The sequence below is a fragment of the Montipora foliosa genome, chromosome 9, assembly GCF_036669935.1.
Source record: "Montipora foliosa isolate CH-2021 chromosome 9, ASM3666993v2, whole genome shotgun sequence".
In the NCBI taxonomy this organism is placed as follows: domain Eukaryota; kingdom Metazoa; phylum Cnidaria; class Anthozoa; order Scleractinia; family Acroporidae; genus Montipora; species Montipora foliosa.
This window is the reverse complement of record NC_090877.1, coordinates 25,138,782-25,153,560: the sequence shown is the minus strand read 5'-3', so window position 1 is coordinate 25,153,560 and position 14,779 is coordinate 25,138,782. Positions and strand designations below refer to the sequence as shown.

The 14,779-nt window shown below is 39.9% G+C and overlaps 1 protein-coding gene across 1 annotated transcript in view; it reads left to right on the top strand.

Annotated features, from left to right (window-relative positions):
• Window positions 1-12,622, top strand: part of LOC137969655 (SEC14-like protein 1) — a 36,156-nt gene extending 23,534 nt beyond the window's left edge. The window contains exons 13-18 of the mRNA XM_068815987.1: window positions 954-1,132; window positions 5,162-5,230; window positions 6,701-6,829; window positions 7,479-7,712; window positions 8,198-8,340; window positions 9,467-12,622. Of these exons, the coding sequence (XP_068672088.1) occupies window positions 954-1,132; window positions 5,162-5,230; window positions 6,701-6,829; window positions 7,479-7,712; window positions 8,198-8,340; window positions 9,467-9,578 (866 nt within the window). The 3' untranslated portion in view covers window positions 9,579-12,622. The remainder of the gene's footprint in view (window positions 1-953; window positions 1,133-5,161; window positions 5,231-6,700; window positions 6,830-7,478; window positions 7,713-8,197; window positions 8,341-9,466) is intronic.
• Window positions 12,623-14,779: the final 2,157 nt, after the last annotated feature.

The window sequence follows — 14,779 nt, the reverse complement described above, 5'->3', positions numbered from 1 at the left end:
AGGATCGCCGTTCTCGGTGAATTTTCAAAAGATGAAGCTCAAATTTGGCGAAGGTATGGGGACATCCCTAATTGATTGGATGCTGGTGTTTTTAAGCTGAGAATTTCACTGGTTTGGCATCAGTTCCAGCTTGAAGAAGACGAGGTCATCAGCCAGCGGCTGGGTGCTGCCTACCTTGTCAATTTTCTTGACTCTCTAACCGTCGGTCGAGAACAGATCTCACAAAATAACGCCTCAAACAACTCGGAACGACCAAAATAACTTAACACAGGACTCAGTTGACACTTCGTTTGATCTTTCATTGAATTATTTGCTTTTAATCTGCAAATCGCAACCGCCGTAATGTATTGATTCTTCTTCAGATCGATAACGACCAACAGCGAGTGGTCCGCCTGTGCTTTGATCTGGAAATAGGCCAACTGGTTGCCCTTATGGCAGTTCTGTTTTCAACTCTTAAGTAATTAACACTCAGATTATCGAAGTTTTCACCTATGAACTAGCTGGAACTTCCACTAAAGGAAAAAAAAAATCAATAACATAGTGAAATGAATAATGAACTTGTGTGTTCTTCTTGAATGTGTTCCCACTTCTTATAGCCATGTTGCATGGCAGGAAAAATGAAAATGTTTTGCATTAGAAAGAACATTTGTTCCCGTAGGAAAAAGAATCTATTGTTCCTGCCTTGCAACATGGCTGCCGTGCAAAACCTCTGTTGGCAGGATTTATGCTCTTGATCTTGAAATTATGGTTATCAGGGGTTCAAACTCCTAAATGATGGTAAATGATTTAAATAAGTTTTAAAATCACACTCTTGGTTTACCTTACAAGAGATCAGTCTGAATATTCCAGTGTTCATTATTAGAAGTTCAGTGTGTTGTCATTTTTCAACAGAAAATAAATTTCTACTTTGAAGTTTCTGTTGTTTTAAGGTAGCCATGTTTTTTTTTTTTCAGGAATCAAAGCCTTGTTGAAAGTGATTGAGGTTGTTGAATCTAATTACCCCGAGACAATGGGGCGACTGCTGATTGTGCGTGCGCCAAGAATATTTGGTGTTCTGTGGACTCTGGTCAGTCCTTTCATTGATGAAAACACGAGAAACAAGTTTCTCATCTATGGTGGGAATGATTATCAGGTATTTTAAATCTCATTCAATATAAGAATTCAGTTCAAAAAGGCCTGCAGTCTTCATTGTTCTCATCTTCTACGCGTTTATCACAGACTCACAAAAGGACCAGCGCCCAGTGCCCAGTTGGCTCGATAGGTTTCCACCGATTTCATTGATACGCGACTCCCGAATCGAAACTCTTGAGAGCATTTGGCGATTCGCTTCCGTCAATCATGCGCTCCTTGTATGGTGTTATAGGCAAGAATATGGCGACCACCGTGTAGCCTCTACGTTTATCATGGTTGCTTGTTATACATATATACATGCATTGTTTTATTTGGTGTCTTATACATTGTACATCGACATTTATCCAAATCAACCTCATCTCAAAACAATCAAAAATGCACTTTGCAATTATTTTCTGTAACTGTGCTGCTCATCTTCCGTTTCCATTTTACGCAAAGGGCAAGTTCGTTCTTCAGGTCTCTTTTATAGTCTTGCGTAACGCCCTGTTTCTATCGCCAGCCTATGATTGCTAAGTCGTAGTTTCGTCAGCGTGGCTCTGTGCCCTTAAGTTGGTGACCTGTGAAGGTAATCCTCGTATCTGTAGCTATCCATTGTTTTAACTTTTTGGTAGGTACGCATTTTATTCCTTTGATCAAGGTCTTTCCTCGCGTCATTATTTTCCTCGCCGAACCACCTTTGTATCTCGATATCTTTAGGTCTTTGTCTAATTATGCTTACTATACCTATGTGTAAACTATGCGCTTCTTCCCAGAGATCCCCTAAACCTATGTGATACAAAAATGTTTAATTTTTAAACTCCAAAGCGCTTTATAACCAATTACTTTTATGTCATTGTAAGCTAATTGAGATAATTTTCTACAGTTATTACTTCCCACTTGTTTTGCTAAACTCAGCCAGAATTTAAAATTCCTGCATTGGCCTCAATTCGCAGTGGGAATCTGCCTGTTTCAGATCTACATGCATTATTGTTGCAATATTTATTCACCCCCAAAAGCCATTTCAAGAATTTGTTTTGGACCAATTCCGCCGGGTCTTTATCCGGATGGCCGGCGCAGTCAATACCCTAGATTTCACTACAATAAAGGAGTATGGGCAATATTAATAAGTCAAATAGCTTAGGTGTAAGTTTGATGTTCTCACAGAAGTGATATCCCATCTCTTTTCGTAATTTAAACACTGCTTTGAGGCCGAAATTTATCAATTTCTTGCCTTGCAAGAGTGAAATTCCATAGGCCCTTTATAAGACTTAACGTTTTCGTACTTATTTACTCCATATCTGAACAAATAGTTGGTTAAAGGTTTACCACTGTTATTAAAGATCATAACTTTTGTTTTTGCTAGGTTTACGCTAAGTTCGGCCTGTTCACAGAACGATTCTAAGTTATTGAGGGTTGTTTGCCAGCCTTTCGCGGATCTATCGAAAATCACCAAGTCGTCCTCATACAATAAACAGTTTCTGAGTCTTGCATTTAGCATAATTTCCTTTGTTGTGTCCGGGTTAAGCATTTTAGGTAAATCACTTAAATAGATGTTAAACATGCATCCTTTCTTCACACTATTATGACATGGGAAAGTCCGGATTATTTCGTTCTCAATTTTAACTGCAGATTTACCATTTGAGTACATGGGCATGAGTACTTCCAGAAAGCGTCCATTTACCCCTAACGTTCTAAGCTTGTCAAATAATTTGGTCCTGGGTATGCAGTCAAAGGCTTTTCTAAAGTCAACAAAACTGGAAAAGAGAAAATTGCCATGTTTTTGTGATTTCGATTTCCCATACTTGTCAATTAAGATTTTTAAGATGAAAATATTGTCAACTGTACCGTGCATTTTCCTAAAGCCACCTTGTTACGCTTTTTAAAATTCCCTTTTTTATCACGTAGTCTTACAGTCTATCGTCATTTTAAGAATAGATGTGGAGAATTTACCAAGTGATGATAGTAGAGTGATGATACTACGTGATCGGTCATCCTTTTTGTATATTGGTACGATCAATCCAAAAACTCCAAAGCAGTGGCTATTTACCTACGTGTATGCTTAATGTTCGATTGAATAAGGTTATCAAATGTTTCGTTATAATAACGTTCCCGATTTGTAATACTTCGATTAATAGAGCGTTTTCACTCACGTGACCAGCAGCCATATTGGATTACTGAAACAAAAGCAAGTATTTGCATAAAAAAAGTGTTCAATTCCCAGGGCCCGGTTGTTCAAAAGCCGATTAACGCTAATCCCAGATTAAAAATTAACCAAGGAGTTTATTTCTCTACTCCCAAATGCTGTTCAACGCTGATATTCGGCAAAACTTTACATCGGAGGAAGTCAATCTTGAAAAACAAAAATAAGCAAAAGAAACTTCCACCAAAAAGTGGAAAACGTGAAACAAAGTTTACGCTAATCCTGGATTAAGATAATCGGCTTTCGAATAACCCGGCCCAGAGGATTAATTTGGTACACCATCATGGCCGCCATTCCTTTGTTTTGGAACACCAACATGGCCGCCGTGACGTCATGTGAAAACGCTATATATATTGTCTGTACAACGTTTTCACATGACGTCACGGCAGCCATGTTGGTGTTCCAAAACAAAGAAATGCGGCCATGCTGGTGTTCCAAACTAATCCTCTGGGAATTGAACTCTATTTTTATGCAAATAATGTCTTTTGTTTCATCAAATTAGCATTTATTTCAGTCACGTGAGTGAAAACGCGCTCTATACCTGGAGCTTTGTTTACTTTTATTATATCTCTCAGATAGTACGCGCGCTGTTATCGGCTAAATTAGCGGCCGTATTCTACAATACGGCCCGCTAAATTTGAACTTTCTATAAACAATTCCCTAGCACGTTTTTCGTGTCGTTTCTGTTACATAAACTTGTAAAACTGTTTGAATCTTGCAAGCAACTATTTCAGTTTAGTTTTTCGGATTTTGACGCGGCAGTCTTTGTGGCAGTTGAACCTTCCGCTTGACTTGATTAGTTTCCTTGCCCGCGCGCCGGATTAACCTCCTTTACTCGGTCCGTACCGTAAGTTACGGACAGTACAGTACGGACCTCAAACTCGGTTAGTAAGAGGTATTTAATTTACTCATCTCATCTCTTATTCTTCAAGTTTACTCTGGCGAGTGGTGTTTTTGCACGGGGGGAAGACATTTGTAAGGAAAATTCGAAAAATCTACGGAAATACCGTTCCTCCACGGTTGATTAGCCAACCCGGGGGTCGTTCCATTTTATATCCGCATGATTAGCCAACCCGGGGGTCGTTCCATTTTATATCCGCATCCCCCCTAAGGATGGCGGGTTTTTGCAATGGGGGCTTCGGATTTTTTCTTTAAAGAAGCCGACAAAATTTGGACCCCTCGGACATTTTTTTCAAAGGTGCCGACAAAATATCAACCCTTCGTATTTCATTTTTCAAAGGGTGCCGACAGAAAATCGAGGGTACGGATCTCATCCATCCGTGAATTGCCAAATGCTCGCGAGAGTTAAGATTCGGAGGTCGCGTATCAATGGAATCGGTGGTAATAAAGCACTGGAGAAGTCATGGGTATGACTGAGCTGTAGGCGACTATTGAGTAGATAAACTAGGGTTAGTTGTAGATTTTGCTACAAAAGGCAAAAGTCCCAAGTCACAGTGACTTGTGACTTTTGTCTTTTTTTAGCAGCATCATTAGGAGATGGAGGCAGAAAACAATACATGCTATTCACATGGGAATAAGTGGCCGGTGATTCTCCATTTAAGCTGTCCCTCTCTTCCCATTTTTTGGAATAAAAGCCTGGAGTTTTTTTCCAGGCGACCTTGCAAACTACCGGACATGTAGATTGTATATTCCAACGATGTCACGTTCACAGTATTTAATATACTGTCCCAGACGTTTGGTTTGAAGAAATTCTTATGTTGAGCATCACAGAAATGATTATTAATCAAAATTGCTGCTAGGTAACTTCCGCTCCCTGTTGCCTTATTACTGTTCAAGCACAAAGTATTATTTGTGATAATTACTATAATTTATTTTTCTTTGATTTCGAAGGATCCTGGAGGTCTTGCAGATTACATCACGGCTGAGTATATTCCAGATTTCTTGGGCGGACCATGTGAGGTACATGTATATATATGTAATAAGAATCTTCTCAGAGATAAATATTTGGAAAGCCTAGCTTTTCCTAATTATTTGAATTGGCTTCTTTCCTCCTTTCTTCTAAATAGTAAGTTTAATTAGAATTGAAGGTTATACCTAATATAGATTGGACCTTGATGTATAAAAGGAAAGGAACTTTATTTGAGTGTCTAGTCGTTCTAGCGCTGGAGCACTAATGGGCCATTTCCGAGTTGCTGTTTGTCTCGGTTTCAAAGCGAGCCTTGGTGCTCAACTATTGTAAGGGAAATGAGTTTGATTTGCATAACAATTCGCAACTCATTTCCATTTGAATGGTTGTACACCAGGACTCGCTTTGAAACTGAGGCATGCAGCAACTCGGAAATGGCTATTGGAGATACTGTAAACTGAAATCAACAATTAACGCAAATCAAGTCAAATGTTGGTTTTTGAGGAGAGGGGAAACCGGAGTACCCGGAGAAAACCTCCCATTATATTGTTATATATTTCTTCGGAGTTTCTTATGCAGGGACGACTTTGGGTCTCTGTTTTTAAATGTGTTGGGGAAAGGAACTTTAGGAAAGGAAAGGAACTTTATTAAAGTGTTTAGTCGTTCTAGCGCTGGAGCGCTAATTGGGGACACTGTAAACTGAAATTAACAGTTATAACGCAAATCAAGTCAAATGTTGGATTTTGTGGAGAGGAGAAACCGGAGTACCCGGAGAAAGACCTTTCGGTGCAGAGAAGAGAAGTAACAAACTCAACCCACATGTGACGCCGAGGCTGGTAATCGAACCCGGGCCACATTGGTGGGAGGCGAGAGCTCTCACCGCTGCGCCATCCCTAAATAAACATGTATGTATGTATGTACATACAATCATGGCTTTTCAATTTGGTTTTGTTAACAATCGCCCCACTATAATTAGCGTCCCCAATCCCTTTGAACTTTATTACAACGGCCTTCAAAATATTAACCTTTAGTACCTCAAAACTCGCCCATATTACGTATAAACTGCAGTACCTTCGGCTTCCCCTAGTGTACTAGCAGTAAAAAAACAGATTTGTTCAGTAAGAATACTAAATCAGACTGGTGTCACTCCCATGCGTGAAAAACAAGTCGTCTCTGTATAACAATTTTTTTTTTGCATTTTCAGTTGTTTTGATCGGCCCGTCCGGAATAAATCGACCCCTTCTCCCGAACATGCAACAAATCTTTGAATTTTTTTTTACCTTATGCGGTTAATTTCTTATGAATGAACGAGATAGGCCTTTCTGTACACCGTGTTCTAGTAAATCCACAAATTGCTTTGTTTTTTGTTCCTCCGAAGAATAAACCCACGACAACATTACATTGTTAGAATAAACTTTCAACAAATCAGTCGTCCAGGTAACAACGGTTTTGGTGTTGTACTGAGGATGAACCCAGAGTGGTTTAAGTTACTAAAAGTTATTGAATCTTGTTATATTGCACAGTGTAACATAAAAGATGGTGGTCTTGTTCCCAAATCGCTGTACCGATCACTGGAGTTCAGTGAGGCAGAAGAATCATGGAGCAGCGAAATCTATCAGACCACTCATGTTAGCAAAGGCTCACCACATGAGGTTAGGGACAAACTTCTGTGTTTCTTTTCAAGGTCAATGAAATTTGTGTCTCTACTATATGTAATACTACAACCACAGAAGCGGATTCAAGAAACGATTTCACTATGAGAAAGGCAGTGGTGGGCGGTGGTCTTTCCCAAATGGCCTTGTCAATATAGATTGAAAGTTCACCCTAACTATACAAAACTCCCCTAAATTAGAGACTTCATGCAAACCGAGCTCGAGGGCTGCTTTTAAAGTTATAGCCTGCGTTTTTTTTCTTCATTAATTTTTGGAAGAACGAGGACCGTAGATTGTGCTAGGAACAGGAGTCTTAAGTTTCTGTTCGGCGCGAGGAAACGAGATGTTTCACACAACCATTGAATCACGCAGGAGAGTACACTGTGAATTCTTTAGCATACGTCCTGTGCAATTAAGCCATAGTAGCGCGCAAACTGTGCGAGAGATACGATAATACTCCTTTTGCATTTGAAGCAAAACGACGTAAAGTTGATAAACAAGTATTGCTTGGATGTTTGTTCCAGCGTAAAGTTAATTTTATCGACCAAATTGACTTCTTCCTAGAAGGCTCCTGCTTGTTTATTGTGGTAGTGATACGCTTTAGGTCTACCCATTGTTTTTAAATTGGCTTTCATTTTTCTGATTCTAGGTGCTTGTGACAATAAAGGAATCACAATCAGTGATAACATGGGATTTTGATGTTATGAAAAGTGATGTCCAGTTTACTGTGTTCCGGCATAAGCGGCCCCGGGAGGCTGTCAGCAACAACAGCTTGTCGAGTTTTGGAAGCGATGTGTCACTTAATCAGTCAGGTGTCATCGCGGGAGTGGATGCTGTGGTCGTCGAAAAGCCCAGACACTGTTTTGATGGTGAATCTATCCAGGTGCGTGTAAGAATTGTCGATGTCATACACCCCCTCCCCCCCCCCCCCCCCCCACCTCCCTGCTGATCTTGCGTCCGGACAGGCGATGCCAATGTGGCACGTTCGGTGGAACAGTGTGATCTCTTTTCCAATGCTAAAGAGTAAAGCATGCATCAGATATGATTGTCACTCGAGCACTGTGCTCTCGAGAAGTAGTTCAAAGTCAGATTGTTAGCTTGCAGCGTTTTGAACCTTTTTGTACACGGTTAGTTTTTCTCGATTGCATTACAATGTAATCTAACGTGGATGCGAGGCAATTTCGGGTTAAAACTACACAATAGCCCGAAATTGCCTCACATACATGCTAGATTATATTGTAATGTAAATGAGAAAATATTTGCTCCTGCTGTTCAATAAGTCCTGATTTTTAATATGGACGCTAGATGAGAGGCCCGTGACAGTCCTTGTTCATTAATGTCCTTATTGTCCTGTGTGTTTATTGTTAGGGTACACATGTTTGCTCCATTCCTGGAGTGTATGTTCTTCAGTGGAAGTACAAATCGGGAGCCCCATCTGGTCAAGCTCACAGCCGTCACACACGAGCCAAAGTCATGTATTATCACGAAGTGCTTCCCTCTGGAGACTTCAGGTAAAACTTCTTTGATACTCAAAGTTTTCCTCAGAAATTTTATGTCGGTCTGGGTAAAAACGTAACACTAACAAAGGAGACGTGGAAAGTGGCACAGTGTGCTTGCGTGCCAATAGACCAATTTCGATATATTAAAAGTCAGTCCTAAACAAAAGACATCATCTCGAGGCTCTGGGGAACAAATATAAGGATTTGTATGAGTTTATTCCCCAGAGCCTCGAGATGATGCCTTTTGTTTTCGACTGAATCTTAATATATCCGTGATTGCGTGATACGCGTGTGCTGCTTCTGCTTAACCATCTCGAACGTTTTCATGGGCATTTTTTTTTCTCGAACAATTTGGAATAAATAAGCACTTGTAAATTTTTTTCAAGACTACAAATTGCACTCACCTTTGCAATTGTGCGCCTTCTAAAAAATTTACTCTTCCTTAGTTATTCCAAATTGAACTCGAAATCATGCGATTACCAATACAAATTGAAAAAAATTAAGGCCGAGTCTTGCAAACCCAAGTTTTAAACTCATTGGCCATTTTTATACGAGAGACGCATAATTCGTCAGGGACCTTCTTGGGCAAACATTTTTTCTGCGTCTGTTAAATTCGTCTAGCATAAAGAAGGGCAATAGATGCATCATGTGTCTGGACAGAGTATCCACTTGCACTTTAGTGCGTCTTCGAAGACGCACTTAAGTGGATACTTCGTCCCAGGCGAATTAGGCGTTTTATATAGTTCGTCCCGTCTTTAAACTACACGGATAACATGAGAGACGCATAATTCGTCTGGACGGATTATGCGTCTCTATTATAAAAACGGCCATTTTGACAATGACAACATGAATTCGTCTAAACGTGATGATCAATTTTGCTTTAAAGATGTGGCGTTTTGAAGCATTCTTTTTTAAAAAGGCGTGCTCACAGACACCCTAGATAATGATATATAATAGAGAAGAGTTTCAGTTACTCTAGTCAAACAAGCCGTCAGGTTCAAATTTTATTGAAACCCCTGGTATATATATATAGAGAGTCCTGATGAATTGAAGCGGGTTAACTAGTCCAATACCCTCACTGTTAACAAAAGAAAATGTTTTTATTTCATACGTGTGCATGTTACCATTGCTTTTCCAGGGGATCTTTGTCAAGTCTGGAGTCGTGTCACAGTGGTTTCTCCCAGTTGAGTGTTTCCACTTCAGCAAGTCATTCTTCTGGAGCAAGTAGTTCATCGCATCCTTCCAGATAGCAACCACAGTTACGAGGGGCTCGCACCGAAACACAAACAAAAAGGCAGACACAGCACCTCAAGAATGCATCAAAACGTCATAACAAGTAGACGTCTATAGGATTCATCTGTAGTTCATCGCTTCTTTTGTTTATAGTGGCCAAAGAGGTTTAGCAAAAGGTTCACGGTAATGTGATAGTTTTGTTGTATTCTGCTATCGAAGATGTTAACGCTCAGCTCACGAAAGGACTATTTTGCATTGAGGACAATTGCGGGACAGTTGGCCTTGTGTGATTCACCTGTTTGTTGCAGGCTAACAATTTTGCCCTCTCTATCGGTTGCATGAAATTCAGCTGGTCTGGATTTATATGCACTGACGAGGGAATCCAAGTTTAATTTTTTTCGCGTGCAAAGCATTTGTTAACTGTCCCCGCTACATAAGAGTGTAAACGATTGAAAAGCTTTCAAAAGGGTGCGTTGACAAGTTGTTTGATACGGCATGTGTTTGTGCAGGTGTACTTGCACTACAGCGTACCTGATGAAAGGAAATGGGTCAAACAACAGGGAGATGGACAGCACCTGAAATGGTGTGATGTCTTTAGGGCTGGGAATTATCCTCTTATTTTCATCAATATTCAAGAAATATCCTTGGGGATACAATTCAGTGAGGAGCGTCTTACAGTTTATGATATAAAATTTTGATGGGTTATAGCTTTAACCTGTAGTTCTCTTTTTATGCACAAGAGGTGAGCCCCTCAAGTAGACAAATTTATCTTTTTTTGTGAGATGCAGTGATACTTTTGTGGTGCCTAGAGGGCACTGTATTGAGCGACATTTTGTTCTTGTCCCCTGTGAAACTTTTTCAGTATTTTGAAATGATGATAACGTTATAATCAAAGCCAGAGGAAAATAATTGATTATCATAATACCTTTGTTGAGATCGATTTGCCCGGGGTCCGGATTTGATCGAGAAAATGGCGCTTTATTATCCTGATTAGTCATAGCGCAGAAGAACGCATGACTTCCAAGAAAAAAATTGTGTAATTGTTGCATCTTACAAAAGGGGAAAAAGAATAATAAACCATAGAGAGTAAACTGTTCTTCAAGTTAAGTAAATTTCATTTATATTGGAATAGAGTAACTTAAAACGAATTAGGATTTTTATGGCTGAATGTAAATAAGGCACCTGGTGTGGTGCTAAAATCATGTTCTATTAATTAATCTGTACTCTCAGATGTGTAATAACCTGTTACCTAGTTTGGTTCTCTCTGCACTGAGGTACCGGAGCAGAGATTACTTAAGACAAAAGACAGAAAAATGAGAAAAAAAAACAAACTCAAATGAAGACTAATACCAAGAGACCAAAAATATAATGCTTTCCGGTAACTGCAGAAAGACCCTTGAGATTTAGTCAGTAGTAATCCTTCGGTCTTCCGCTCGAATTCGTTTTGCACGTCAATATTCTATTTCAAGCTTTTTGCTCATCTACGTAAATGTCGCTATTATATTTCATTTGTTTACTTAAGTTTTAATATCGAGCGAAAATTACAAACAGTAATTGGTGCCTTTTTCCTCAAGCTGGACTAATTCTCGGGAAAAAACCTGACTGCCTACAGGATAAATCAGCCATTGAGGACCTTCTCTCGACTTTTGGGCCCTCGACAGATTTCGTGAGATTTTGATAAATTTAACTACTGTCCATAAAATGATGCAGCCTGGGCTAGAAGGCCATATCCCCATCTGGTGCACGGGAGATTTTCAAAGCCGCAATGTTTACAAGAAACTTGTGGTCAAATTTACAGGGGGTGAATGGTGAAGAAAATTTTCAGCAGTTTGTCGCAAATAGAGGACCGCAAGCATAAAATTTTCCAGGAATCATGATGTGTTACTTACTCGCTGGATTTTATATGTGTACAAATTATGGAATTGGCAAATGAACACAAAACATTTTTATTTATTTGGCTCTGTTCAACGGGGTTATAAATTTGGGATAATATTAGATATTCAATTTAGGTATTAATAATATAAATGACATATTGAGGACGGGGAATACGAAATACGCTGTTTAGAAAATGTTTTAGGATGATGGAGCCAAATAAGGAATGTATCTTCCATATGACTAGATTTTTGTGCGATTGTTACCTCTTTACATTAAATACAACGATTTAGAGAGGTTTTCAGGGAATCAATGAAAGTTTTCTGGTTAATCAAAACAGATAATGCAAAGAAGCTTTCTCCTTTCTCGATTACAAGTGACGATAAGCTGCATCGTGAAAGGCACTAAAACATTTGGGCCTCATTGTTGCTTTATGATTGGCTGGTTTAATTATATCCGATTTTTGGGGCCAATAGCGAATACGTGTCACAACGATGTTCAACGCTCAGCTGAAAACCTTTCTGATTCATATTCAAATTTGAAGAAATACAACTTCTGACCAAAGGTTTTTATTATTATTATTATTATTATATATTTTTTTTTGCAAGGGTTTCTTTTTCTTGATTTAATACTTGACCATCGGCATAGGCAGCGCCGACGAAAACGCCACGGAAACGGCTTAAGAGATTAACAAAAATGTGGCTTGGTTCGCGTGGAATTTACATTTAAAATCTATTTCTTGGTCGTCTGATGCGAAACAAACGTGAGATAACCAAACTCAAGGTTTCGAGGAGGACTCAGCGTCCTTAATAGGATGAATTTAATTCTCTATCGCAACTTAGCGTTGCTCAAACCATTGTAATCATTGGGTCCCCCCGTACCAGCAAAATTATCAGAGGGTTCCCCATTGTTGAGCAAGATATTTATAAAAAAATATATTGAAAACTGATCCGGAATTGTGGCGAGGCGATTACGTAAATGAGGATTTATATTCGGGGATGACGTTCTCTTTGTCTTTGCCTACGTCGTTGGTCAGGTTTCCTAATCAGAGCAATTAAAAAACCTTAGTCAGCTGTTTCAATTGATTATTGAAATGTTGTAGTAATAAAGCGTTTTAATACTTGAGATGCATGCAGGTCATTTGTCCGAAGAATTGTTAAGAGGCAAAATAAACTCAGTTGAAATATAATCATTGCTCTGTTTGATTTAGTTTGGGTTTGTTTTTAACAAAGGCTTCAATGTCGTTACGTCAAATGCTTGTAGCATCCTTCGTTGTGCTTTTCCAACCGCCAGCAACACGCGGAACAAGTTAACAACGCACGAAGACCGAATCTTGTTCACATAGGTTGCGGTCCTTTTGGGAACTGTGAAGGGTGCCTGGCCTTGGACAATAATTATGTACCGTACTTTTCCACATTTTGGCGCAACCAGTTATATTTGTTTCGTTCCAGCCTTTTTAGCTAAGTTTTAGCTATAAACTATAATATTAATAATGAACTTTAAGTTTCAACTGTATTTAGCGCTGGAGCACTTACTGGGAATACTGCAGAAATCAAGTCAACTCATATCAAATCGTAGGAGTGGAAAAATCGGAGTACCCGGAGAAAAACAACTCGGATCAGAGTACAGAACCAACAAACTCAACCCACATTTGATACCAAGTCTGGAAATCAAACGCAGGCTACTTTGGTGGGAGGCGGGTGCTCTCATCACTGCGCCATCCCTTACGAAAACTATTTATGAACGCAACTCGCATATGGCAAAGGCTAATCGAGACATGCTCTGTGAATAAACTAAGAAAGATTTGCAAGCTATAGGCAAGCGGGCAAATGTGAATAGCAGTAAGGTAGTAACAGTGACAAAATCACCAATGACTTGATGTTTGGTTATGTACAGTAAATGAATAGGCCTAGTTCGGTATATCAATATTCAGGCATGGCTTCGAGGCTTTTGGTCAAATTTCACGGCTCAGTTCTGTGTTCTTTGTCTCAAGTCTCATTGGAGATTTTTAAACAAAAGGATATTCAAATTTAACCATAAAGCCTCGTAGTTATGTGTGAATATTTATTTATTTCATAGGTACTGAGATTTATCCACGAAGATCATAGTGAATAAAATTCGTACTGATTCTAAATGTAACCAATCAGGAACACGAACGACAAAATTTCACTGTGAACAAATATCGTTCGTCTAGTCAGCAACGCGAACGACGAAATTTCACTAGTGATGAATGAACGTATCGAATGGAACGTCATCCGACAGCCGTTGCACAAAAACCGCGCGCTTTGAAAAATGGCCGAGGGAAGGTTTGCTTCTGTTTGCCCAGTTGAGAAATTTATTGTAGAACAAGAAAGGGAAGGAAAGGAACTTTATTTAAGTGTATAGTCGTTCTACCGCTGGAGCGCTAATTGGGACACTGTAAACTGAAATTAACAATTAAGACAAATCAAGTCAAATGTTGGTTTTTGAGGAGAGGGGAAACCGGAGTACCCGGAGAAAACTTCTCAGTGCAGAGTAGAGAAGCAACAAACTCAACCCACATATGACGCTGAATCTGGGAATTGAACCCGAGCCATATTGGTGGGAGGCGAGTGCTCTCACCACTGCGCCACTTTCTGGGTCCTGGATCGGATCGTTTTTAACAAGTAGATCGCAATCGGTTAAAATAAGTAGTGCTATCTCGGGTTATGTTGTGCCTAGGGTGGTATTCCCCAAGGGACTAAATTGGCCCCCTTGCTGTTTGCAGTACTTGTTAATAACCTAGCCAGGCAATGGAAGACCAGGGCTAAATACGTAGACGACCTTGCGGTAATAGAGATTATACCTATATAGGTGTTCCACCAGTTTTCTGCCGTTCATTGCAAGAGATATTTGCACATATGCTAGTGAGCATGGCATGCGCCTCAACCCAGTGAAGTGCAAGGAGATGTTTATTGATTTTTTACACTACAAGCCGCACCATCCTCCTCCTTTGCAGCTTTCTGGGTCCGAAATCGAGCGCGTCCACACGTATAAGTTGCTTGGTGTGTATGTTACTGATAATTTATGCTGGAGCATGCACTGCGAGTACATTGTTCAGAGAGCGCGCAAAGGCTTGTACGCACTGCGTTTTTTGAAGAAGTCAGGTGTGATGGAAGGGGATTTAGTTCTGGTGTACTCCAGCCTGATCCGTTAAGTGTCGGAGTATGCCTCCCCACTTTGGGCAAATTTGCCGGAATATCTTAGCCTCCTAATTGACGGTGTTCAGGAAAAAAGCCTTAGAGATAATCTTTCCTGGGCTTCCGTACAGGGACGCACTTGTGCACTGTGGTCTTCGTACTCTCTCGGATCGGCGTGCCGTAGCATG